Source organism: Papilio machaon, chromosome 3 (genome assembly GCF_912999745.1).
Source record: "Papilio machaon chromosome 3, ilPapMach1.1, whole genome shotgun sequence".
Taxonomy (NCBI): Eukaryota; Metazoa; Arthropoda; class Insecta; order Lepidoptera; family Papilionidae; genus Papilio; species Papilio machaon.
The window spans coordinates 3,681,041-3,708,799 of record NC_059988.1 but is presented as its reverse complement, the minus strand read 5'-3'; the positions used below and the strand labels follow the sequence as shown (position 1 = coordinate 3,708,799).

General features: G+C 35.5%; 3 protein-coding genes across 4 annotated transcripts in view; 1 reads left to right on the top strand and 2 right to left on the bottom strand.

The window, feature by feature from the left end:
* Positions 1-7,623, bottom strand: part of LOC106712424 (extracellular sulfatase SULF-1 homolog) — a 67,386-nt gene extending 59,763 nt beyond the window's left edge. The window contains exon 1 of the mRNA XM_045686682.1: positions 7,374-7,623. The gene's annotated coding sequence lies outside the window, so the exon portion shown is untranslated. The remainder of the gene's footprint in view (positions 1-7,373) is intronic.
* A 3,261-nt stretch (positions 7,624-10,884) lies between these two features.
* On the top strand, positions 10,885-19,408 carry LOC106712258. The gene is made up of 22 exons (XM_014504753.2): positions 10,885-10,984; positions 11,498-11,577; positions 12,315-12,491; positions 12,902-12,926; positions 13,100-13,141; positions 13,518-13,544; positions 13,768-13,800; positions 13,969-14,221; positions 14,505-14,663; positions 14,767-15,089; positions 15,185-15,256; positions 15,362-15,483; positions 16,089-16,194; positions 16,439-16,551; positions 16,839-17,024; positions 17,190-17,377; positions 17,585-17,709; positions 18,117-18,222; positions 18,544-18,703; positions 18,851-18,890; positions 19,062-19,153; positions 19,367-19,408. The coding sequence occupies exons 1-22, from the start codon at positions 10,978-10,980 to the stop codon at positions 19,406-19,408; spliced, it is 2,478 nt and encodes an 825-aa protein (XP_014360239.2). The 5' UTR covers positions 10,885-10,977.
* A 910-nt stretch (positions 19,409-20,318) lies between these two features.
* LOC106712434 lies at positions 20,319-27,409 on the bottom strand. Of its 2 annotated transcripts, none has more exons than XM_014505005.2 (8): positions 26,939-27,409; positions 26,719-26,859; positions 23,347-26,442; positions 23,149-23,275; positions 22,932-23,043; positions 22,782-22,859; positions 21,000-21,140; positions 20,319-20,544 (listed from the first exon to the last, which is right to left on the bottom strand). In XM_014505005.2, exons 1-8 carry the CDS (start codon positions 27,203-27,205, stop codon positions 20,400-20,402), a joined length of 4,107 nt encoding a protein of 1,368 aa, XP_014360491.2. In that variant the 5' UTR covers positions 27,206-27,409; the 3' UTR covers positions 20,319-20,399. The 2 variants fall into 2 exon arrangements, with proteins under 2 accessions (XP_014360491.2, XP_014360492.2); XM_014505006.2 differs by having other exon boundaries at positions 20,461-20,557.
* Between the last annotated feature and the right edge of the window lie 350 nt (positions 27,410-27,759).

Genomic DNA, 27,759 nt, shown 5'->3' with positions numbered 1-27,759 from the left:
ACATCCGGCTCGAAGGACCAAATTTATGTTTGGATTTGAAATGAAACTTCTTCGGATAGCTTATTTGCGTGTAATTAAATTTTTTTTTTTTTTTTTTTTTTTTTTTTTTTTTTTTTTTTTTTGATAGCTTATTTGCGTGTAATTAAATTTTAACAATTTTGTATTGTGTCCGATATTGTTATGTTCTAAACACACATTTACTCGCCTGTTATTTGAATTTGAACATAAACGTCTACTCCATGCTGGTCCTCAGTTGCTTTTGGCTACTGTAAGGGATAATTGGTGGCCACTCAAGGGTCGTGACTTAGCCAAGCAGACAGTGCATAAGTGCGTTACATGTACTCGTCAGAGAGGAAAAGCCTTATCAATAAAAATGGGTAACTTACCAATCGAAAGATTAGAGCCGGGGTATCCATTTATACGTTGCGGTGTGGATTACGCAGGACCTATGGTCATATTGAATCGTAAGGGAAGAGGTTCGAAACTCGAAAAATGCTATATTTGTCTATTTATATGTTTCACAACTCGGGCAGTGCACTTAGAGTTAGTTACGAGTCTTAGCTCTGAGGCGTACTTAATGGCTTTAAAAAGGTTCTTATCTCGTCGTGGTAAACCTGCGCAGATCTTCTCAGATAACGGAAAAACATTTGTAGGCGCATCAAAGGAATTTTCAAATTTTTTAACTTTATGTGAAAAAGATATTTTAAATTTCGCTTCAAATGAAAACATTAAGTTTAGTTTTATTCCTCCCTATTCACCACACTTTGGTGGTTTATGGGAGGCAGGGGTCAAGTCGGTCAAATACCATCTTCGACGTGTAGGGAATGTAAACCTTATTTATGAGGAATTTTCTACATTATTAACACAAATTGAAGCCATCCTAAACTCCAGACCCATGTATCCCATGTCTTCTGACCCAAACGACCTACTTCCTCTCACACCAGCCCATTTCCTGATTGGCCGACCGCTCGTTGCACCTGCAAGCGAAGATCTCACAGCTGCAAACACTTCACGCCTGGTCCGATACGAGCGCATCGAGCAACTACGTCAGAACTTCTGGAAACGCTGGTCGCAGGAGTACATTGCTGAGCTCCAGACTAGGACTAAATGGCAGAACAACACCGACACCATAGTACCCAACACTTTGGTACTCATCAAAGATGAAAATGCGCCACCACTCAAATGGCGCCTTGGACGAGTCATACGCACTTTCCCTGGAAAGGATGGACTGGCACGCATAGCTGACATTCGAACAGCTAACGGAGTGATACAAAGATCGTACCCCAGGATATGTCCACTTTTTAAGGAGGAGTATGAATCATAACTTCTCATTCTTCTTCTTTCATCATCGTTGGAGGCATTTGCTCCAAGGCGGGGGGCATGTCTACGCATCACTCGTGACTAGCTTCAGGGATCATATACGGACATCCTATTCGCCGGCGCGCAACGATGTTGATGCATTAAGACCACTACGGGGCGCCACTACTTCTATCACTTAACGACTACCATTCTTAACACTTAACGTTGTTTAGTCATTACAAAATTGTTAAAATTTAATTACACGCAAATAAGCTATCCGAAGAAGTTTCATTTCAAATCCAAACACATATCTAAATATAAGCTAAAAATAACAAACAGTAATATAGTTACATGTATGTATCTTAAGGGAATATGTTAGGAATATTAGGAAAACTCACCCTAAACTAAACTATGTTGGCGAGCACGACGGAATGTCCACATCGTATGTGAGTATAAATATTTCAAACCGTGAAACATGCATTCTGTACGATATCCATCGTAACGCGAGATCCAAACATTGTCTGATTTAGGATGCTTAAAGGTAAAGTGTAATGAAAAATAAGCTTTGTTCTCTGCGACGTAACGTTTAAAATTAACTTTGTTTATAACAGGTTTAGTGCCGGTTGATGGCAATGGGGAGCGCCGGCAGTGGTCCGTGTCGAAGGCTATTGTCATTCAATCGGACTATTGTGGTCTTTGTTGCACTGGCTGGTCCCGCAGCGGCGGTCATTCTACATGGGGAGAGGGCACTTCAATGTATTACTGTTATGGTATTTATGTTGCCATCGGGAAGGGAATGAAAATTATGTTAAAGTTAATTAACTCTTGTAATAGGTTAGAGTGCGATGATTGTATTTTTCGTAATTACTACGACAGTTATCTATATTAATAAAAATAAAATATTTATGAGTTTGTATGTAACAGGTAAACTTGAAAACTAAACGACCGATTTAAAAAAAATCTTTTACCATTAGAAAGCAACATTATCACTGAGTAACAGAGGTCAGATGTAAACATGATCGATTATCACATTGATCTCGTCTGAAAGAACCACCCATGAGATTTGTTTATCTTTCGCGATTTCATCAGACTTCTAGAACATGTAAGGCATAATAATAAGTATTCATATACACGTGTAAACGAAGCTTAAAACTCATTACATCAGCCAAACACGTTTCTCGAAAACGACGAGGGATTTCATTTAGGAACACATCAGAGAACCCGCCGGCGATGTATCGTGACCACTCCATCTCGCCAAAAGATTTATATGGAGATTGGTTATAGCTCAAAGCGTAATCGACCTATGATTATGTTTCCATCGACCTTAAGATCCCTTTATAAAATGCAATTAACATTTTGATCGCAATAATAAAATAGTAGATACGAAAACACACATTTAAAAAAGGTCTACAAGCGAGAATTATGTGGTTAACTTGATTAAAAATACTTATATAACAGTCTTGAATTAGATGCAAATCCGCTACCAAATTGATCCTATCTAAAAGTAGTTCCTAACTAATACTTAAACTTAACCAAAGTGTGTATGTAGATATAGCTATTAGCTTCTACTGTCGAACCACTTGTATCTTATCTTATATATAAAATTCTCGTGTCTCGGTGTTTGTGGTTAAACTCCTCCGAAACGGCTTGACCGATTCTCATGAAATTTTGTGAGCATATTTAGTAGGTCTGAGAATCGGCCAACATCTATTTTTCATACCCCTATTAAGTTTTTTTTTACTGCGCGCGGACGGAGTCGCGGGCGACAGCTAGTAAGAATATATAATTTTATCTCTCATTCAGTTAGAAAGAACGGAGATAACAAGGTTTACATCAGTAGAATTTCAGGTTAATAGGGAATTACAGGTTAATTCAACAGGAGTAAAATCTTCACTTATATAAAAGTGAGTTGATAAAGACGCATGTATAAACTTTTCTCACACTCAAGCAAAAACTACTGAACAACTCTGTAACTTTGTCTTTGAAACGTTAACTTTATTTGTGGTTTGCATAAATGATTACATAGTAAAGTTACGAAGAAGAGAATGTCTTTAGCGTAGCGCTGTTAAAATCAATGAAACGGTGAGAAATATGCGAAAAGTTTTACACATTATGATTTAATGTTCCCAATTTCACGAGAACCAGCAAGTATTTTAATTATTTTTTTTATAAGAGAAGAGGGCAAACGGACAACGGACTTAATACTTCATTCTTTGTGAATGCTTTAAAAAATCTATGTCAGTTATCCAACAGTGTTCCAATTGCCAAATTTAGACATCTGTAATTTGATACTGAACACATATAGGCCACCTTAGGCTTAAATTTAATAAATACTTCTACGTACATCTTGTTGATTATGTAAAGCTTAAGTGAAGGGACAAGAAGTGCTTGTTACCGTGGGTTTCTGAGAAGAAATCTTCCATTTAAAACATATTTTATCTCTGTATTGTCAAAGATAGTGGACAGGGATGACGACATATTTTATACATGGATTTCGGTCTCAGAAACCCACGGTTATTCGTGTATAAAATGCATGTTTATCAACTATTTCAAGGAAAAGCAATACTGTCAACACTTAAATTCGTGTCAAATATCACATGTGTATGTATGAAACACTCGACCATTCCGTAACTGCATTATTTATGTCATAGTAATCGAAGGACACTAGCAAAATAACTTTACCATTAAAGTCGTATAAACGCTGTTGTTTTATGATGCTATTCTTTTATTCATCAGTTAAAGGAACACAGGGCCAACACTACAATAGAGTATTTAGTCGTTACCTCCCATAATGCGTCTAGTATGCATTAATTCAGTAATTTTATCTACCGTTCCATACTAGGAGCCTTCCATAGTAAAGTTAATTTTATCGTATTTAATTTAACTTCTGCTAACTTGTAGTAAACATAAAATGTTTTAAGGTAAAGCTATATATATATCTTTAATATGTTTAATTTTGGATCGTAAATTCTAAGAAAAATAGAATAACACTTCACAATTCACTGCACAGTTCTGTTGTGGATATCAAATACCAGTTCATATACAACTCTAACGACAACAAGGAATCCTTCCAATACAATTCGTATTAGATCAAGATAATCCAATCTCGGCCTGTTAATCCCCTCCCCTACCCTACCCTGTTTTAATCTTTCCCCTTTAGTTGTCAGTACATCGCATTGCAGTAAACATCAGCATAAAAAATCTACGCTTGTAAATATGTTATTAGTTATGTTTTTTCATTAAAATATTGAATTTTAAATTAGTTAATTAAATTGGCATTGCAAATACGTAATAATCGAGATATTTGAGAGCAAAATTCACTATTAATTGTATGGAAATATAAACGGTGAATATATTACTATGAAGAAATTATAAATAGACATTAGAAATGAAGATATCTGCTTGGCGATTCAATATGAATACTACATACAACACGATCGAAGTGGAACGTAAGAAAAAACCAAATCAATTCCACAGAAGGAAAGTAATTAACAGAGAAATGACTCAAACATGAAACTGTATTAATTAAATCTAGTAAAAGTTTAAGAAAATAAGAATACTCTTACGTTAAAAATAGAAACATTTATTAGGCGTCATATGATGAAATGGCCAATTTTAATATCTGTCCATGACATATACGTTCCGTCTAATGAGCGACTCTTTTTAATACTTTTACACTTATCATTATGCAAGCCTTCATTAAAATCAACATCCAATCAATAACAGTCAGCAATCAACTCCGAACTAACTCTAGAACTTTGACCCGGCCGCTTGCAGTAGGAAAGCTTTTTAGTTGATTGCGCAGGTTAAACGCACACAATTTATAGTCCACTTCATTTTAATGTCAATGTTATAAAACTTTTAGATACGTCAGTCTCGTAAAACACAAATATATAGTTTTAAAAGGGCTCTCCGACGTAGCCGAGTGCAACTCAAATACGGCTGCATCGCCTCACAAACATGGAGTGAGGCAACGTTTATCGACTATCATACAGAAGATATCGAGTTTAAATGTATCGTGAAATATTTGTGTGATTTATACCGATACATCACTAATAGCAGAAAAAGGAAATGTAGTCTTAGTGTATTGAGATATTCATGACATTGCAATACTAACGACACAATATTTTACCGCACAGATTTGATAAATATACTTAATATTATAAAGAGGTAAGATTTTTATTTTTGTTTGTAACACATAAACTCAAAAACTACTGAACCGATTTCAAAAATTCTTTTGTCATTAGAAAGCTACGTTATCACTGAGTAACATAGGCTATATTTATTACTAGATATTATTATTTTTTATTTCCGCGCGGACAGTCACGGGCAAAAACTAGTGTTAAATATTTTAAATTTTTTATGTAAGTCAAAGATTTTATAAGATTGTATATCATCGGACGAATATAGAAACACGAAACAAGTTTTGTAACATCCCTGAAGCATGGTTGAAGACAGGGTTGCGTAAAGTGTGGGTCGATGACCTTAGCAACAAAGGTTGCAGCGTTAGATGTACAATTTTCTCATTCAAATTCTCACCACATCTTAGAAGATTGCAAGTACAAACGCTGAAAGTGTCCACTGAAGCAGAGGTACATTTTAGATGTAAAGTTGGGGTTCCTTCTTGCAGTTGTCTATTTGTGAACACAACTAGCCTTGCCTTTTATGAATTTCTCATTATATCTTTGTTATATTGTTGAGTTTTTTATATACTACAAGCTTCTACCCGCGACTTCGTCCGCGCGGAATGAAAAATAGTAAACGGGGTTAAAATTATCCTATGTCCGTTTCCTGGTTCTAAGCTACCTGCCCACCAATTTTCAGTCAAATCGATTCAGCCGTTCTTGAGTTATAAATAGTGTAACTAACACGACTTTATTTTATATATATAAGATAAGAATTAAGCAGTTCAAGCGAGAGCTAAAAAGAAAGAAATTCTATGATGTTTTATTTGACTATTGAATCTGAAAGTTTCTTAATATTTAAATGTTAAAACTAATTCATCCGAATGTATTCATTCATTACTCCATTGAGATTGAATTACCGATAAGCCATTTAATTCAACACGAACTCGCTTTCACTCCGTGCAGGATTATCAAAATAAATTAAGTTTTCCGAAAAGTAAAAAAAAAATATTATTATAATATTGTCCCTAAACAGCATAAAAAGACGTAAATACGAAATGAAAAATGTGAACTTACTTAAATACAATATTAGAATATTATAAAAAAATCGCAACATAAATGTCGTGACAATTTCTTTTTTAAGTTGTACACTATGTATGTTATTTCACATAGAAAATATAAGTTAAAACGATCAAAGACTTTTATTACTTCAAGGAATTTAAAAATAAATGTTGGAACGCTGCAAATAAGTGAGCAAAGGTCTCATTGAATAAGTTGCAGGTATGTAATTTACTTAATTAAGTAATCCCCGAGTACGGTGTGGTCCACACCGGCAGACTCCGAGGCGACACTTCGTCGTATACGATGTTCAATTATTTATAATAGATAGGTACTTTCAAATTAATTTGTAGACAGTTAATTCAGCATTAAAACTAATCAATTTAAAAATAATTCTATTAAATGTAATTGTTATTAAAAATATCAGCATTATTATTATAATAATAGTAAACTAATCACGGAAATTGAAATTATCTTTTCAAATTACTGAAGAGTGATATAAAAGAATTACGATAAATTGCTTAAACGTAATGGTGATTTCCATTAATAAATTTATTTTTTCATTTCGACCTCATTACAAGAAATAAGCGACCTTTTATAAGCCGTCCTTGAGAAAAATGGCATATTTAATAAAATAGTGCGGGTACTTTAATTAAATAGACCTAAAATTGCAATGTCGCTATTTATTCGTTAACAAATGTTTATTAGATTTAATAACAACAGTACGAATGATAAAATCTGTTTCATTTTTTATTAATTGAATTACACGTTTATTTTGTGACAAGTGTTTAAGTTATAACACAGGTGCGAGTAAATGATTATAGTAAGAAACATAACATTACTTAATTTAGAACGTTCATAGATATATATGAAGTCGTTAAAAATACTCACCGTTAATAAAGGTGCAACAGGATCTTGCATGCACTCAACACAAGCTTTCCTCAAAATCAGTCACAAAATAGAAAAAAAAAACTCATAGGACAATAATAATTAAAAAAGACACTAATTTGTATTGAGAGTTCACCTATAGATAGGTTTTAAACAAAACTAAAACAAAGATTAAAACAATTTAACGTACGCAAAGTTTTTGACGTTTGAACTTTAGCAAAAACGACAGGAACGCACGACGCGTGTAATCCCTGCCAATGACGGCGCGAGACTGTTCGCAAGGCAAGAACTGCCATCTCTTGCCTCTTGGGGAGCTTTCGGAGCTCTCGAGGCGAGGATCCGTCCGTCCCTCTCGCGCAACCGGTCACCTGCCGGATAAAAAAAAATTATAGAAGCCTCACATTTCGCCGAAATATGAACCAAACCAAACAGCACTTTATAAACGGTCAGGTACGCGGCAACTTCGTTTACCTTGCCCATTGACATTCCTGTGGGATAGCGGGGGATTAAGCTACTTTATGGATAGCGAATGTTGTTTCTTGCTTCGGGCGATTATGAATTAACGCTCGCACGCCGCTAGCTGTAATTTGGATACATTACCTATCATTCAGTGTATCGTAAATTACCATAGAATGGTGAGAGCGTGCTGACCTACAACATTGATAGAGTTCGGACGCGTTATATTCTTTAGCGAGGACGCGTTAACTAGATGTATAAACAAGGAGAGGATCTTAGTGGTCACCAGATAACAAAGCCAGCATCTGTGAACGTGCTTGCATCCAATTTATCTAGTTTTTCCTGCGTTTTATCTCCTTTTTGAATATGTAAGACAAATATTTGATGTAACCATAAAAATGTGAGGCAAATCCTTCACAATATCTGTGCGTTTCTTACTGCTGAAAATGTTTTTAGAACATATTTTCATCCTTCTTACTCAATTTGAAGAAGACAAAGAGATAAAAACTAGCGATGATGTACTACCTTCTTACAAGTGCATATTACATTTAAAATGAAATCATTTTTTGCCTTTTATTTTAAAATGTCAACCTATATCAGCTATTACTATGTAAAACCTATTATTATAAATGTAAATTATAATTTCTTGTAAACCTCGACCCAATACTTTGTAGTCTACGGACGTAATGATTGATCGTCATCATAAAGGTGTAAACAAAAACATTTTAAAAGTTATTTCACTCAACTAAGGAAGATAATGTTAATTCAACATTATTTTTGTAAGATAAGAGAGCGACGCACCACCATTTATGACTATTTATCTTAAAAATGTTTTAGAGTTATGTGCTTTAGAGCAAAATATTAAATTCTAAAATTTTCAAACCGTAATTAATGTAAGGGGTTTATTATCAATATTTCTGCTATAATGTATTATTTTACTAACAATCTTTTGTCAATTAGTTTAGTTAAAATGATAATTTATCAATAAATGCTGTATTGTAAGAGATTTCGCAAGGTCGAATCGTCACTAGTAGACACGGCAAAGCACTCAGCAAAACCCGAAGCGAAGCTAAGCTTAAAATAGTTGAAGAGCCCGCACCCGCAAACCGCACCTCTCTTAAATCCTATTAAAGGCAGCGCATCTATTCATAGACATGACAAAAAGTAACCCCAATGTACAAGAAGTTTACATTATAACAGTATTCTCAGTCGACGTCGTAGTCAATATACATACCCACCAAGAGAAGTTATGCCCGTATTCACGGTTGATTAGGACTTAGTTATGATGACTCAGTGAAAAGACAATGAGGACTTCACAAACGTCTTGTATTTATTTGCAGTAAAAACTTCGGATAAATATACATAGGATTTTCGAAAAACATACATTTGGAGATCGAACTCGGACCTGTAGATTGCAAGTGTAGTTCTTAACTACTGAGCCACTGACATGACGTGTCAATATTCTCAGTGCCAATAGTTTATTTTGACAGTTTCGTGCATGATATCATCTTTTACCAGAACTACGATCGGATAAATACACAAAGTATCCAAATTATGACTTGACACTATTTTGTTACGATCACATTTAAAGCACTTAAACTACAATGTATCCAATGAGGTCATGTTAATTGGAACTTTGACAAATCAATCAGGTATAAATATTTGTGTATAGACAATTTACATATTTTTCAGTTAATACTGCTGTAAATTTGAACAAAAATTCTGTACAACCCCAAATTTCTTGCCATCGCAACTTTTGGGAGTCGTAGTTTCACATGTGGTAGAAATCATCTGTCAGAAAAACAGAGTTCACATTTACATCGCAACATATTGTGCGAATAAATGGACAGTGTATACTCAATGTGCCACTGAACTTTACCATAAACAAACAAATAAATTCAATATAATCAAGTCCACACTATGGATAGGGGTCATGGTTTGTTGGCTGCAAGTGAAAGCACAAAGCGCGGTGCGACTGCCGACCACCCAGACCAAACCAGCTCCCGACTTCTCGACCTGTTTGCTCCTTGAAAATCGCACACACATTTTTGGTATTTTCATTTCAATTGAAAAGACCTTCCAATGCTTTTTAATATAATAGATTTTTTTTTAATAATTTAATGTTAAGTTTTTGTAAATACTCGAAATAATCACCTTCCTCGTATTAGCCAAAACATCAGACAATTCCTATGTTTTTTTTTTATCAAGCGGGATATTAAATATAATTTTAAAGCAGAATAAGCGCCACTCAAAAATGTCTACGGACTAATAATCAGTTCTTTTCACTTAACGGCAACTCTTTAACCATTACAAGAAATGACCTCTGACCCCAACGTTGTAACCACTTAACATCTCAGTAACGACAGCTGTCAAGGGTTATTTTTACTCAAGCACGTAAAGGGGGTCACCCGCTAAAGTAAATTAACGTTTAAATAAATCAACGATTTAAGATAAGGCAATACTATCTTACTTCTTACTAATATTATAAATGCGAATGTTTAGATGGATTGAAGTTTGTTTGAAGGTACCTCCGGAACGGCTCAACTGATCTTGATGAAATTTGGCACAGATGCAGAACATAGTCTGGAAGAATCCATTGGCTACTTATTACGTTTTTTTTTAAATTCCGCACGGACGGAGTCGCGGGCGGCAGTTAGTAAAAGTAGTTAAAACGATTGGTATGTAATCAAATTTAATTAAGTAAAACAAAAAAGCATGCTCTAGTGATGTGAGTACGGCCAGTTTCTCAGACAACGAACTCGCCGAGTGGGTCAAGGATTTACGAAGACCATCCCCATTGTTTGCTTGAATACAACGGGTTTTGAGCTATAAATGTAAAGCACTGCTCCGTCTTTACCTGTAAATATTGTCTAAGGTCAAACACGACCACACGACCTGTTTAATGAATGAAAAAAGACGGAATAAAGTATAAAACAAATAAGGTCCCTTACTTCCGGAGGTTTTTTGTTTTATTATTATTTTTATCTGTATGAAAACTTTTTTAAATTCCTTTTAAAAATAAACAAATGTCAAACGCTAATTGTCAAAATATATCTTATCGTTTTTAAAATATTTATCAAATATACTCAAATCAAGGCAAGACGTGAATCAAATGTTAATTTAAATACATCGACGATAAATCAAAGACAATATGACAGGTAATACTTTTAAAATTGTATTTATATCCACCGGTAATTATTTCAAAGCTCAATAGGTTCTCTACAGTTCCCTAATTATGGCAAAGACGATTTTTCTTTCCTCTATCAATCAGCAGCTTATTTAAAATCACCATATGTAGTTTAAGATAACGGATGCCGCGATTTTCCGCATGTCTGTTCACTTTTACATAAAGAGTATCTGTATAAGTTTAAGGGACTCATATAAGTCGCGCCTATGGTTGATTGAAATTTAAATCTATTTTCAAATATTAAACTATCCTTCAACACGCTGGCTAAGCATTGTCGACGCCAGCTCATTATTTAGTCAAAATATTCCATCGATATCGGAATGTGATTTCACCTACTAGTATATAGTTCTAACAAACGAGAGTCAGTAATCGAGTGGCGGTATGAGGGCTCCTAGTTCAAAGATTCAGATGACCTTTCATTGCACGATAACATTCGTTTAATTATTTAACGATAATAGGATGTAATTAATCACTTATTTGACAGCGACAGCCTCGTCAAGTCAAGAGCAAGCTGTCGTGCTCGACATCGGAGCAATGATCGACCTGGCCATCGGCACACCAGAGGTAAACATATTTTATAGTTACACTTGGAAACAGGAAAAATTTTCTATGTGTAGTTTTAGTTTCGAATTTCAAAACAAATTACATGAATATTCTATTTAGTATAATAATTAATTACTAGTTAAAAGTAAACACGCTTAAAAAGTAAAATATTGAAATAGATTGGAATGTTATGAGCTTTTAAGTAGTTATCCAGACAATTTATAAGTCAAAGTAGGAAGCTAAACTACTAAGTAATATAGAAAACAAAACTTCAATACAATATGTGTTTAGAGCAAAGTAATTAGGCCATTAGGTCACTATTGTATTGTTTAATTTAACAATTTAGTACCTTTTTACTAGTTGAGTGAAAAAATTACACTATGTTAATAATTTGAATAACTTTTTATCAATATCATTCCCGGAATTCTTTCAATTATTTAAACTTTTTTAATGAGAGAGAGAGAGAGAGAGAGAGAGAGAGGATACCACTCAACGAGATTCAATGTCAACATGGACCACTTAAAATTATCGTATTGACAATTCGTTGACTTAAGTAAATCGAAGCTCAAAATTATAGACAGTATTTACTTGCTTACTTACTTTCATTTAGTTCTAATTTTAAAGCAAAGTTAATATACAATTGCTACTGCTCGATATAAAGGTGCTTACTGCTAGCCCATTCTACGTAGATCGAAACAAAATTAATATTTAAAAAGAGGTAAGTAGTATTTTCGTAAATAAGAGAAATCTAATTTTAGGTTGGTGTCGTAGACTTCGGTATGCTACAAATAGTGCTACACTGCTTGGCACAACAGATACGTATGCAAGACAAGCACGTCGAACTGCGAGGGGATTCAGATATGCTGCCCGTTGGGAGGGACTATGTACGCACGGTGTCCATCACAGAATATGCCGTGGACACTGAAGGGAACAAGGTACTTCAAGCTAAACTCTTTAATTAATGATGACTGCGACTGACTGACTGACCAGCCTAGTCTAGGCTAGGTCTATGGCGGTAATAGTAATTGGTTTTTTTTCGTTCTTATTCGTTCTTATTATCAGTATTTATTGACTTATCAATGTGGATCTATAGCGTAATAATCTTAGCATATGGAAGTAGTTTGTACATCTATTTTAATATTTTTCTATTCACTAGGGTGGGGGCTGCAGCCACTTCTTTATTCTTCCTTCCGACGCCCATACCTTTACCTAATATTACCTTGGATACCTTTAACCATTGATTTGATAAATTAATTTATTATTTTGTCAATATGCCTAACAACGAACTTGTAAATTTTATTCACTATAAATGTATTTCTCCTAAAAGCTTAATATTTCATTTCAGACACAAGAGATTGATCCGCGTGCAGGTGAGCCCCACAAAAAGCAACATATAAAAACAATATATTTAGGCTTTAGGATACGGAGGGGCCGTATCCTAAAGCCTAAATATATTTTTAACCTATAACCCTATAACCTAAATATATATTTTTCTTCTTTCCTTCATTTGTATTTAGACTTATTATAAAACTTTTATTTTCAGCTCCATCACCTGATATACCAAAAACTGAAAGTATCTTCTTAGGTGTGTAATAATTCTTTAAGCGTTAAATATCTTCCTTTCTTTGGATTTCGGTGCGTTTTCTGAGGACCCAGAATCTGTTGTACTCGATATTGGGTTCTGAGAAGGTTTTAGCCAAATTTCATATAACTGTCTTACGGAGAAGCCAGAGTAAATTTTGAAGATTTCTCATCTCGGTAAAATACCTATAGCATAATAATTTTCTGGAGAAAGTCACCTATTACACATATGTTTAGTAACTAGCGTTTGACTTGTTGCGTCGTACAAAAGATTACTTTGCTACCGGACTTGAGGAACCTTCATTTTATAATTTTTAACTTTTCAGTTACGAAAGTTTTTATCAAATTAACATTTGACTATTAATATTTTTCTTTTCCAGTGGAACGCTTGAAAAAATCCGAAGTCGGTAAGATTTCTTTTCCATAATTAAATAGAAAAAGGTATTAAACGAACAACAAGAATTTAATAGGAAATAAATGTTCTAACTTTTAACTTTTTAACCTTTTTGTTTATTAAGATTAATGTGTACGCATGTGTCGTGTCACTTTAGAGTTGTTAAACAATATGTTTGCAATGGATTGACAACAGTAATAAAATATAATATTATTGATTATTTTATTACATTTCAGCGGATCGATCGAAGAAAGTTGAACAAGCACAGGGTAAACGATTTAATTATTATTTAACTATTAGTTTTTAATTTTTCAATTGCAATCTGGACGCACCACCAATATTAACTCACAACCAAATGTCAAGACAAAACCCTCCTAATAAAGTCAAAACCCATTTTCAGAATAGTATATTATAATCATATAATGTAATGTTACCAGTGGTGGGACCGTCATTATCTCGCAAATTAAAACCCGAGGAGCCACCAGAGCCACCTGTCGAAGAACAAGCGCCGCCAGAGCCAGCCCCGCCGCAGGAACCGCCAGCTCCAGTACGCAGCCAGCCTGCCTCCATAGAGCGCCTATCACTTGTCACTCTCAGCAAGTTCAATGTACTCGAAAATACCGTAGAAGATCTCAAAAATCGAGTCTACGGCAGCATGCCGAAAAACGAAGAAATCTTGGAAGAAGTTCGGTGCGGACACTTTAAACTTAAATGAACATAAATATGTAGATTTAGAAACATATGTGTCATAACTAGCAAAGTAAAACTTGTAAATTTATTAACATCTTCGGATTTTTCACATCCTTTTTACTTAAGTATTAAGTAATAACCAAGTACAAATCTAGCAGACCTATGCTTTTTAATTGATTATGTATGTTCAGTTTTTAAAAACTTAATTATTTAATGTTCTGTGGCACTGTATATTTTTGTTACTTCAAATTCGAATTGGAGCTAAATAACAAGCATTTTCTAGATCTCAAACAAACCTTAAAGCCATAACGGACATGTGGACATCACTTAATGTGTCTTCGCGGCTCGAAGCCGCCGAGGCCGGCATCGCCAAGCTCAGCTCTCTCGTGGAAGATCTCATCGCTGACTCTAACGCCCTACAGGAAGCTTTGAAAGAACGAAAGTATGTGTATTAAGATAGACTATTAAAAAGTTTTATAACTTTCTCAATAGTATTTTCTTGTCAGAATGAATACTAAAAGTCATTCTTTTAATTTAATTTTTAGACTCAGTGCAGAAAGCCCACCACCCCAGCCAAGTCCCCCGGTTGCAGAGCCCCCGCCACCGCCGCCGCCCCCCGCGCCTATTCCCACGCCCGATCCAGCTCCCACTCCTGAACCAGTCTCAGTACCTGAAACTGCAACTAGTGCTCCCGGCTCCGCTGGCGTTTCCACAGCTGGCTCGGCAACCGTAACACCACCTGCTTTCCCTAGGGTGGGCTCTATTTCGCCGCAAATCAACGAATTACGTGCAATGATACAGCAAGTAAAAACTGATCTTGATAATATGGCTAAAGAGTTTGTTGAAGCAATGGCAGATTTGCGTCCGGGTACGAATATATATTTTAGTTAATATCTTGGGCTAATGACCTAATTTCTTTCTAGGTGTGAGAGTCTACTCAAAGTCAAACATTTTTAATTTCAGAGCATCCTGTCACAATGCCGCCGTCGTTGCCTGTACTGCCGCCAGCGCCTATAGAAGTGGCACCACCACCAGGTAATTTATTTTTATATTAAAAATATGTCTATCTCATACTGGATCGAAGGGCAAGCGGTAATACTTTTAAATTATTTACTACAAAACACTTCATTGGTTTCTTAGTCATTAAAGAAGAGATGGGAATTCCGCTTGCTGAACTCTTGGGCAAGATATGTTTAGTGGAGGCTAAATTGAAGGAATGCTGTGAATCAGTCAAGAAACAAGAAGGGATTATTAGTGATCACGTAAATACATATTTAATTTAACTACTTAGAATATACATAACAAATTGTGTTCACTACTCGTAGTTAAAGATGGAAGAAGCAAAACAAACTTGCTCTTAAATATTCATATAGTAGCGTAGTACTATTAAGTAAAACCAAATTATGAGAATACCAAAAAATTGTGAAATTAGTCCCCACTATGTTCTGTAACGAGGTCAGATCAGATAAAAAATATGCTTAACTTGGCTAACGACACACAACAAGAACATCTCTAAAGATTTATTTTGCTGTGAGTATTTTAGATAAATATAGTATGGAATGTAATTGGAGATTGTTGATTCCACAAGGAGGTACGGAATAGGAAATTGCGCGAAAATCTTATAATTGTGGAATGCTAACCAACCGGCGGACCCACCCGGTTAGGCCGACTCGTGTTATGCCTACTTTTTAATTGAAGTATAAATTAATTATTGCTTCTATATATCAGAAATTTATCATGATTATTTATTTAGTTGGATTTTGGTAGCATTTTATGCTTAACCAATTTAGGTTTCGCATGAAACTTAGTGATCGTAGTTAACCGAATAGTACTGGAATTGGATCTTAATGTTTTTCTTTGTTGTTAGATAAATTCATTCCAAGATCAAATAGAGCATCTATCGAGACAAGTAGCAGGGATGCAGGAATCAACAGGAAGTAAGGTGCCATTGGAAAATGCGCCTGACCTGCAAGGTGAATGAATCATCTTAGAAATTTATTATTATTTATATTTAGAAATACTTCCATGTAATACTGAAATTGTAGAAGGAGGCTGGCGCGTAGCGGATCACCAAATGTTAGTTGGTCTGACGCACATAGACTTCTGTCACACCAAACTAACTACAGGGGCAGTTTTTAGTATTTTTTATTTATTTTTAAAGCTACTCGGTAATTGTAATTATCTACCAAAGTTTTATGACATATTTTGTACTTATAGGGTTAATGAAGTTGTACCAGACCGTACAAGACATGAAGGAAGAACTGAAGCTTGTGCACGAAACGGCTCTGCATTTGGCCTCCGAAAAAGAAGACCGGCAGGACCGTATAAACGTATTTTTCTATATTTAATACAATCTCAATTTTTTACTTTCTTAATAACAATTATTGTCCTATGATCAAATTCCCAGTTATTGCTTCTAGTATACTATGTACTTCTTTCGAACTACTTATCTATGTTGCGAATTGTTTTACCTAATTTGGATATGGGTGTGTTTGTAGTGCGTAGTCTTAAAATGTCTTATTTATGAAGTGAGTTTGTCAGCATTTGCTTATTTACCACGAATACTCAAAGAAATAAGAATAAAGGGTACTAGTTAAAATTTATAAAACAAATACAGGCAATAATCGAACAAATAGAAGTACTTAAGACGATAAAGTTAGACCGTGACGACATGACGGAAGCGATGGCGGAGAAGGCGGACCTGCGGCTGCTTGCGCGCAAGGTGTCGCACGACCAATTCGAGCTGGCTTGTGATGACCTGTCCAGAGGTCTGGACCACGCTCTCGGGAAACTTAATATGCAGGTTTGTAGGAAATTCAAATATTTGTAAAGAAAACATCTTTCGTCACAAAGAATTTAAGTACTTCTAACAGAAAGCACAAGCGAGAAAAACTACTCAAATCTGACATTGTATCAAGATTTATATCTGACATTTAAGCCACATATATTTAGATACCAATATTTTCAGGAAGCGCTGTGGCAACAAGCGCTCGACGATATCCAACGCGAAATAGAAATGAAACTGGATAAAATGGAACTGTCACCTGTGAAAGAGTTCTTCAACACAAAGCTGAAGCAGCTACAAGACAATCTGAAGCAGATCGCGTCGTTGCGCCGGTCCGTAGAAGCGGCTGGTGCTAAGAAAAAACTCATGAGGTTAAGCACTTACGTTAGAATTTCCTTAGTAGCTATAATTTCTTACCGATTTTCATGCACAAAACATTTGATTTAGCACTTCGTTTTGCACTTGCTTCCAACGTACCAAATATAATGTAGAATATAATAATTTTCCTTTTTAAGAAAGTAAGTAAAAGTAACACAAGAGAATAAGCAGTAATTAGAGTAATTTTGTATTGTTTTCAGAGATTTGAACTGCATATCGTGTGATGCTAAGGTAGTCATGCCAATGGAGGGTGAATCAAATATACCAATGTCTAGACCTTTACCGGCTAACCTCTCCATGAAGCCTTACCTTAGTTATGAATTAGGTAAACTGTCTAGATTTTATAAAACTGATAAGCATTAGTAATAGCGTACTCGGTGAAATGATAAGTACTGACATTTCCACTCGGTTCAATAAGGCGCGAGTGTGACGACGCAACGAATTCCAACAGACAATATGAAAATCCGTCGCATGCCATTCGTTCAGTGCGAGATATTTAGACAAGCGCAAATATCTTTTCATTTTCTTTACATCTCCATACGAGGTGAAATAAATTGTTTGATTTTAAAAACAATGAGAATGAGTATAAAATCCATAATCGGCGAATTTTGTAAAGAAAAATAGCTACAAAATATACTACAAATATGAAGGATTAAGAGGGACGCAGAACTTCACAGAAAAGTGCGGTTATACCCGTTTATAATATTCTATAAAATTATTTTTCTATTCAAGATGCTATACGAAAGGCTCAGGCTAGCAATCTTCAGCAGCGCAACCTCCACGACTGGGAACAGATTGATAAACAAGCGCATACACCAAAGGCGCCGCAAAAAGTGCGGTTAGTTTCAAAATCAATTATTAACAAAAATCTATAATCGTGCTATGTGAATTGCAAAATTTTTATACATATAAGACCTAGCCCTAGCCTAGAGTTGACAATTCTGCCTTTAAGACTATGAATGAAATGAGTTACGAAATATGTCGGAAAATAATAACATTACCCCTCTTAATCTCAATCTTGAATATATTTGACCCTCCCCATAAATCACCGGCTGGCGACGACCTTATAATCCATCGAATGAGTACTTAATAATCCCCGTCAGAACGAGCCAAAAACAGGACGCCAACTATTTTTTCTTGAAGCTTTCATTACTAATAGGTCCGATGTGGACAAGCACACTTGCAACCGCTACTGCGGCGGCTCGCACACGACGACAACACCGGCGCAGCGCGTGGCGAGAGTCGGCCACTTCGTGAAGCAGTGGGGACCTGATGTTTTGCCCCTGTCCTCCACTGTGGGCCAGGGAGAGGACGGCAGGGTAAAGAACTTAAGTACAATACCTGAGAACTTCTTCCGTTACCTATTATAAAGCTATAGATGGAAAAATCAAAAGCTTTTTTGCAGATATTGTATATTTAGTACGCATCATAAAATAAACTTAAGCAATAAAGTTTAACTTTTTCAGATGTACAAAATGAGCACACCTGAAGGACAATCCAACGTAGGTATGTAAAAAAATTTTCTTAGCAGATGACAAACATTGCTTATTGTAATGGACGGACAGAGGAATATGCAGGAAAGAAATATCCCTTTCCTATTAAATCTCCACCCTAGTTAAAATTACTTTATGGAGAGGATTATTCTTGCTCTATTAATCTCAATTTTGATTTACAAAGATGGTACTGCGGATCCGACTTGTACACCAAAGATGTTAGCGAAGAAAGGCGAACCAAAGATGCCTGAAAAACGACCCATCGTTGTAAGTGCGGTAAGTATAATCTATACCTTACTACTCCAAGGATATATTCAAAAATTATCGCAGTTTTTTCGAGGATAATAAAAGGGATAACAATACATTATTAAATAAATTGTTTGAAACATAGATAAAATATTAGATGCATACTTTAAAACAAGATCTAACGTAAAATGTGACATCGGCGTTACGTAGTGTTAGCTGTTGTGTAATTCTTTTTTTTTTCAGGAGTGTCGATGCCTAGAAGAAGGAGGAGGTACAAGTAAATAGGTAACTATTACTTAAAAGGGTTAATACATTATTAATGTCTAATAAATTAAAAATAACATTTACAATTCACAGATCGCGTGTCGAAGAATTGTAGGTAGTTATATAATTTTTCTGTTTAACTTTGTAACACCATTTTGCTTTATTATATGTTTCTTTAAATAAATTATTGTAGTGTAAATAAAACAATCTTTTATTTTTCCTTTGATTTATTTGGTAAATCAATTACCGTACAGAGTTACCTTAATCATTAAGTATCACTTAGTCGTTTTAAGGCTAAAATAACAAAAATCGTCTTTTACATTCAAGTACACAGATGACAGAAAAAAACAATCATATACTTAAAATAATCGTATTTAATATTTACATAATGTAATCGAATTAAGTAATGATGTTGTCAACTTCGCTTAAAATCTGGTTTTTTTTATTAACTTTAATAATAGTACATAATACATTATTCCCGATAATACGGAATCTACAAGAAAATAGGTAAATTAACGTTTAATTTGAGAATCAAAAACTTTGAAAAGATAAATAAAATTATGCTTTTGAGACTCACAATGAAGTTTATTCATCTTGCAACACTATTTTGACACTATCTCTTGTGACGTCATCAGACGTCTCATGTTATTGTGCATAGTAGTCGAGTTAAACATCAAAATAAGCTCTCACATTTTACCTATTTCATAGAGGTTATGTTAGGGCGAAATATATCATGAAACCGACCAAATTCAAAACTGGTCACTATACACTTAGTGCCCGAATGACTTATGGATAATTTTCACTGTTTTAATGTTTACATAATAAAGTTAACTTCTGATTAATTGCTGACATTATAGCTGCATTTAAAAGAAAATACAGTCAAATTGACAACCTCCTTCATTTTGAAGTCGGCTAAAAATACCGAAAGAAAGATAATTTTTGAAACTGAAAAATGATCGGGTATTAATTATAATATAAATGGAATTAAATGTACAATGTAAGTGTGGCAGTGTTAGCGATGTCTGCCGCGGGCTCCGTAGTGGTTGCCAGGTCCGTCGCGACTGTAGCGGCGCTCCTTGCGGTCGCGACTGCCCCGAGACCGGTCTCGCCGCTCCCTGTCCCGCGACCTCTCTTTATCTCGCGACGAGTCATGGCTTCTGCAAGATAATACTTTGCAAATTTATATAAAAATACATTTCTTACATTTTACGTGATACTTTTTACTTAGTAAACCATTATACGGCCGAACCCAATAAATGATAAGGTGGCAAAAGAGCAAACGGTCACCTGGATTCGTCGAAATAGCGAGGCGACCGTTGCCCATAGACCGCAAATGCAAATACGTTGCCTTGGACATTTCCCCTTCCTATGCGCCCCCTCTTCCTCCAAATCCACTTCCCCATCTCATACTTTCCTAATAAGAAAATATTACTTTCCTTTGTTTGTACTTTACACTCAATAAGGGCGCTGCACAAATTTTAGTACAAATTTTGTCGATAATGATACTATGGCGATTTTAACAAATATTCGTGTTTTCGTACAAAGTAATAAGATTTTTGGATCGCAATTTGTATTTAAGTCGATGATTTATAAAAATATATTGTTGTTGTACCTGGTCTCGCCTGCGGACTTGCTGTCCCTGGACTTGCGGCGTGTGCCGACGGCTGCGGGGCGAGAGCGCGGCGAGCGGGAGCGCGACCTGCGCCGCCGCGGAGAACCCTCGCGCTCACTGTTTAAATTGAAATCATCAAATCTGGAAATTAAACGACAAACTTGTAAATTACTTGATAAAGAGATATTTATCGACAGCAGCTTAGGTTGGGCCTTTTAAAAATATATCATGAACTGCGGTAAATCTTAATAATATTAGGTCCTTACATATGAAATTGGCGTTTTGTATGGGAGGAACAAAAAGTCGAATATTTTTTAATATAATATATTTAATTAATCAAAGTATGAACCATTGTTTTCTATGCACTTTTGCCATCTCATAGGTAGTTCATTGATCCCTTTACTAAAAAAACCAGTCGGACGGGAATCAATAAAATCTTTGAAGGCGATTTGGACTGCCCCATCGGAGTTGAATTTTTTCCCTTGCAAGAAGTTATCCAAATTTCGAAAAAAATGGTAATCTGTTGGAGCAAGGTCCGGGGAGTACGGAGGATGTCTTAGACTTTCCAATTGAAGCTCTTCTAATTTAGAAGCCGTCTGTTGCGCAGTGAGTGGTCTAGCGTTGTCGTGAAGCAGCAGTGGCGTGGAGCGATTGACCAGCCTAGGTTGTTTAGCCGCTAGCTTTTCCATCATGGTTTGCAATTGCTGACAATAGACATCAGCCGTAATAGTCTGGCCAGATTGGAGAGAACTGTAATGAACAATACCGGCACTAGTCCACCAAACGCTTACAAGTAACTTTTTTGGGGTTAATTTTCGCTTGGGGCAGGATTTGGCTGGCTGGCCAGGATCCAACCATTGCGCTGAGCGCTTCCGATTATCGTAAAGAACCCATTTTTCATCACAGGTAATGATTCGGTTTGAAATACCTTCATTATTGTGCCGGTTTACTAATGTAACGCAACAGTCGACGCGCGTTTGCCGGTTTGCTTCAGTCAATTCGTGAGGTACCCACCTTTCAAGCTTTTTAATCTTCCCAATTTGCTTCAAGTGAATTAAAACAGTTTTATCACTAACATCGCAGCCTGCAGCTAACTCGGACGTGGTTTGCGATGGATCCGCTTCCACAATAGCCTTCAACTCTTCATTATCAACTTGAGTCTCAGGCCGTCCACGGGGCTTGTTCTGCAGATCGAAATTTCCAGAACGAAAACGTTGGAACCAAAAACGAACTGTGTTTTCTTTTGCAACACGACCGCCATACACATCATTCACCCTTCGAGTCGTTTCCGCAGCACTAGTGCCACGGCGGAACTCGTACTCGTAAATATTGCGATATTTTAAGTTTTCCATTTTGTAAAATGAGTGACGCAAACAGAAAAAAACAGAAGAAAAAAAACAAATGAATGACGGTCATCGAACCACAAATACATGAGTCTATAGCTGTACAAATTTGAATTTGGAATTCCTTACCAAAGAGGAGAAATTCGTGATTAAAGTGGCCAGTACGAAAAACGCCAATTTCATATGTAAGGACCTAATATTATAAATGAGAATGTTTAGATGGATGGATGTTTGTTTGAAGATATCTCTACAACGGCTCAAAGGATCTTGATGAAATTTGGCATAAATGTAGATCATAGTCTGGAAGAACACATAGGCTACTTATTAAGTTTTTTTTTTTAATTCCACGCGAACGAAATCGTGGGCGACATCTAGTGTCAAATAAAATTAACAGCTTTGTAAAAAAACTATCAGTACTTTTTTATTAAAAAAAACATACTTATTTTTAGGCGTTGTGGAACTATGACTAGAACTGGAACTCGAAGTTGAGCTCGTTGATGAGGAGGAACTGCGAGATCTATAAGTATAACAAAACTTAATATAATAACAAAATATTAAATTAAGTAATACTGCTATTGAAAATATATACCTTCTCTTGCTACTACTACTTTTAACATCGGGTGTACTACATTTGCCGTTTTTTTCTACCTGCTCTGAACTCTCCTTCGAGTTATCATCTTCTTTGGCTTTTTCTGAATTTTCTGAAAAGGAAAATATTCCAAATTAATTAAATATTTCAGCATAATTATTAAATTAAAAATATACAATATAAATTTAATTGTTGTCAAACTAAACGCAATGCTAACCCAGGTTAGTGGAGTTGCCCTGTTCCCCATCACTGCCCCAAAGATCATACTTAGAAAGATCGGCTTCGTCTCCCGATTCCTCTTCGTCGTCCTGCTCCGCCTCGCCTTGTGACGAGCTCGCCTTACCCTGAAGCAATACATATAAATAAACAACAACAATATTTCACAATTACTAAATCAAAAAGCTGCTATACAAACCTTCTTCCGTCTTTTTTTCTTTCCCTCAGTAGATTTTTTAATATAACTCTCGGAGGGTTTAACTGCCAATTTTAACCTATTCAACAATATCGGTTTGGGAAGTGCAAAACTTTTAAAATTCCCTATCACAGGTGTGTCTTCATTAGCAAGAGGCGTTTGTTCCTGAGATTTATCATCATCAAGTAAGTTTAAATTTATATTCAGCTTTTTAGGTACAGTTGGAGGTAAGATTGGTCCGGGATCAAAAATATCACTTAAAAAAGGCGTGTCTCCTGTACTACCATCTAATTTTTCCAACTGTCTCTCTATACTACCATCCCTATTTGATTCCTTCTCCCATTCCTCATCATTGGTCAAGTTAATAGTTTCTACATGCTGCACATCAACTAAGTTGCTTTGCTCTGAGCCTGTTTCATTTTGTTTGTTAGTGTTACCAGAAGATTGTAAATTTTGCAAATTTTGTAACGCCATAAGCAATGTATTAGTATTTATGTTTGACAAAATGTTAGTAAAGTCTACTAGACCAATTTTTGGCTCGATCGGCAAACAAGTCTGTGGTTCATTGGTAACTATAGATTGTACACTAGATTCTTGTGTTTGAGATTTCTCAGATTTATCATGAAAAGTATTGTCGTGATTAGAACTATTTATATCAGGATTACAAATATTGATACTGGTAGGAACATTTTGTTGAGTATTTGGCTGTATAGTTATTGATTCTAACACTTTCACACGTTTTGATGGACTTATTGTTTTAGTTGAATCTTGTTGTGGAGCTTTAATAACTTCAGCAGGTATTTTTATTACTTCATTTCCTAATATCACTGGTTTAGGATCTATCTTCAAGGCTTTCGTATGATTTGATCTTACAACTTGTGATTGCTGGCTAAAACTAGTATTACAATCCTTATTTTTATCATGTTCTTTTAATAGAGTTTGCTTTTGTATGTTATTTATATCTACTACATGTTCCTTGCCTTTCTGAATATCTTTGAATAGATCCAATAAGATGTCACGCTTGTCTGTGATAAAATCTACATTTGCTTTGTTTAAAGTCCCACTTGTCTGAACTTCTACAGGTTGATCTACATCTGATGTGTACAACATTCTAGACATGGGACTGTGAACTGCTATAGAACCAATATTTGGTGGTGAAGGTATCCGTGCTATGGTTGAATGTGCATTAACAGAGTCAGTATTTTTGTAGAGAGCATCATCATCTTCATCCCACTCAGTCTCATACATTTTATGAACATTAGCATATTTCTCTAAATCATTATCTCTTTCAGGACTATTTGTTTGATCACCTGTATTGAAAATATCCATTATGCTTCGATTTTTTGTTGCAGAATTAGATTGTACAAGATCAAAAATTCGCGCAGTATTCTCAGGTGGTATATCCAATTTAGGCACAGAATTTATTGGCTTATCAAACGGTGTGTAGTGATCTGTTGAGGAAAAATTATCAAATTCATCTTTTGTAAAATCCTCTACTCGAGTATTTCTCGGAGTTGTAACATAATTGACAGATTCTGTGTAAAATTTCTCTTCTATAGGTTTTTGTATGTGTCTTGGTGTTGAAACAGCAACGGAAGTTATTGTTGAGGTTTTATTATTTGCAAGAGATGCACAATTTCCTTTGGCCCAGTACCCTTTCTTTTTAACATTGTCTTTGAATTCTTGATAGTTACGTTTAGCTGTAGAGCCTAACCTAGTGGGCACATATTCACTTGAGCACCCATCGGTATCTAATACAATGCTATCTTGTGTTTTAGCATTCATATTATGCAAAATGGGTGTGTAAATATTTCCAGTGACTAATGGAGATTGTTCTGTTGGCTTCACTGTACTGTATCCTGAAAAGACTCTGTTGATTTCATTTGGTACATAATCATTGACTTTTGTAATAGGTGTAGAGCCCCTCTTGACTTTGTGTCTGATTTTTCGGCCATCTTCATATACTCTAGACAAAAAATCACCATCATCGCTGTTATATGAAATCGAGTCTGAATCAGATTCATGAATGGATGATTTTACTTGTTTCATTTTACGAGGTCTGCTTTTTGCACTTTTAGAGCCCATATTTTCAGAATCTGTGTCAGGATAATTTGAGTCTTGGCTGTCACAAGAACTAGAACGATTTCTTCGATGCGTGGAAGCTGAATGACTCCTTGCTTGAGATTCTCTTTCTTCTGTACTTATAGATCCACCTGTTCTTGCATTATCCACTCCACTAAGAATCACAGTTTCAACACTTAAACTTCTTGCCCGCAAAGGTTTACTGATAGTTTCCATAATTTTCACACCTTCATCATCACTGTCACTTCCAATGAGAATCTCATCGGGGTTGGGTAGGATCTGAACATTTTTCTTTTTAGTTAAAAGGTCATTTGTTACAATTGCATTTTTAGTTATAATTTTTTCACTTGTTTCATTCTTAGGCATCTCCAAATGAGAATCCACTAAACAACCTGTTAATAAAAGTCTCTGTCGCCATGCAAAAATTGTTTTGAAATCAGGTGCAGGTTTGTCATACAAAGATTCAAATTTAGTTGTACTTATTTTGCAATTGTTATACACAATAGCAAATGCTGCAGCTCTGACTCTTTCCTCAACTGTATAAGTCACCTGAAAATCTTCAGCCGGGGTTGACCCGGTGAATTTATAAACAAAGTCATTGTTTGTTGATGACACTCTGTTTTCCATGACTGGATTGTATGGCTTAATAATTGGGGATTCATTATTTTTCTTTGATCCTGTCTCATAACCCGATGATCCCGTGTAATCTCTATCACCAATACTTGACATTCTCTTTCGTGGACTATTCGCATTAGCCTTAAAACTGGGCATTGTATGCTCCTGTCTGTGATAACCTGTTTGATTTGGCAGTTGATTTCTACGAAATGCAACTTTGCTAAGAGGAGGCAGATCACATACTGAGCTATCACTTAGACTACCATTGACTTTTTCTCTTCCTCTATTTTGGTGGAATATATTATTTGATGCTGGCACTTGCAATACATGATCCATCTTAATTTCCTTCTGCAGCACAGTGGGTGGCAACTTTTTGTTTACCGGTCCTTCAGTGATGCCAACCTGAAGGCAGGAAAAATTATCTCCACTTTAATAACTATGTGCTTCAAAAATTATTTCACTTATAACAAAAACATCATTCTTCTTAGCTTCAAAATCCACAATTTGCTTCATTATGTAAATGTTAATCAAAATAACTCCTGCAAATCTAGATCTGTGCTTCCAGACCAAATGCCGAGAATAAAAACAATTGAAGCACTGCATCGTTTTTTCATACTCTACAATCATGTGTTAAGTTGTTTACATGTAATTAAAAAGTTACTAAAGAAGTAAACATACCTTATCATGTGTATCCGATTTGCGCTTGCGTTTCTTTCTTCCAAACTCATCATATTCGTCGTCAGAGGAGGACTCTCGTCGCCGGTACTCAACAACGCCGCGCTCATTGTAACCTCCGCCGTAGCCGGTGCGTGCTTCTACCTGAAATTAAAACGCTCCTGTTGAATCGAAATTCTAAAATATTTTTTTCAAAGTTGAATAAATATATCAAACAACTTACTTCACCAAATTTCGGCGCATTACAAACATTACAAGTTTGTCGCCGGGCCCAATTAACATTCGCGCATTTATTACATTGCCAATCATCGGCATTAAATAAACCTCTTGATTTTTCTGCAGCAGATTTTCCTATCTCGGTACCGAGCTTCTTTTTACAAGGTTTCCCTCCATCTGGTCTTTCCTTGTTGCAACGATAGCATGATACTCGGCGGGCGAAATTGATATTTCCGCAATTTGGATCGCTACAAATCCAGTCTCCGTCGTTCATTATGAAACTTTACCTCTTTTCTACACATTAATCATAATTTATAGACAAAATGTCACATTACTTTGTAAATACCGCAAATCACACCGCTCGAAAATGTAAATAAAAGTCAAAAGTGAAGGATTGATACTTGCAAAGAAAATTAAACTCTCTTTTGCAAGAAAAGTAATCAAGATCAAGCCCCTTGCCAGCCATGACATGACGCAGTAGAGACATAGCCATAGCTTATCCGGTTTTGGTTTGTACATTCATAGACAAGCTATAAATAGCGTCCGGTTCAAAAGTTTTCAAAATTTGTTTGGTGTTTTATACTTTTTAGGAAGTATTTAACACCTAGGTAATTAAAAATAGTATTCAATTGCTAATTCTTTCAGCGATTGATATCATTACAGTGCAGAAGTACCGAAGAGATATAAGAGAGGCAATGGCAGGACCAAACTTAATAGAAAAGCATAATATATCCCTGTCACTCTAAGTAGCGGGCGTGAGTGTCTTGAAATAAATAAAAGAAGATTTACACGATAAATAATAAAGAGGAATTGTTATTGTATTTCTCA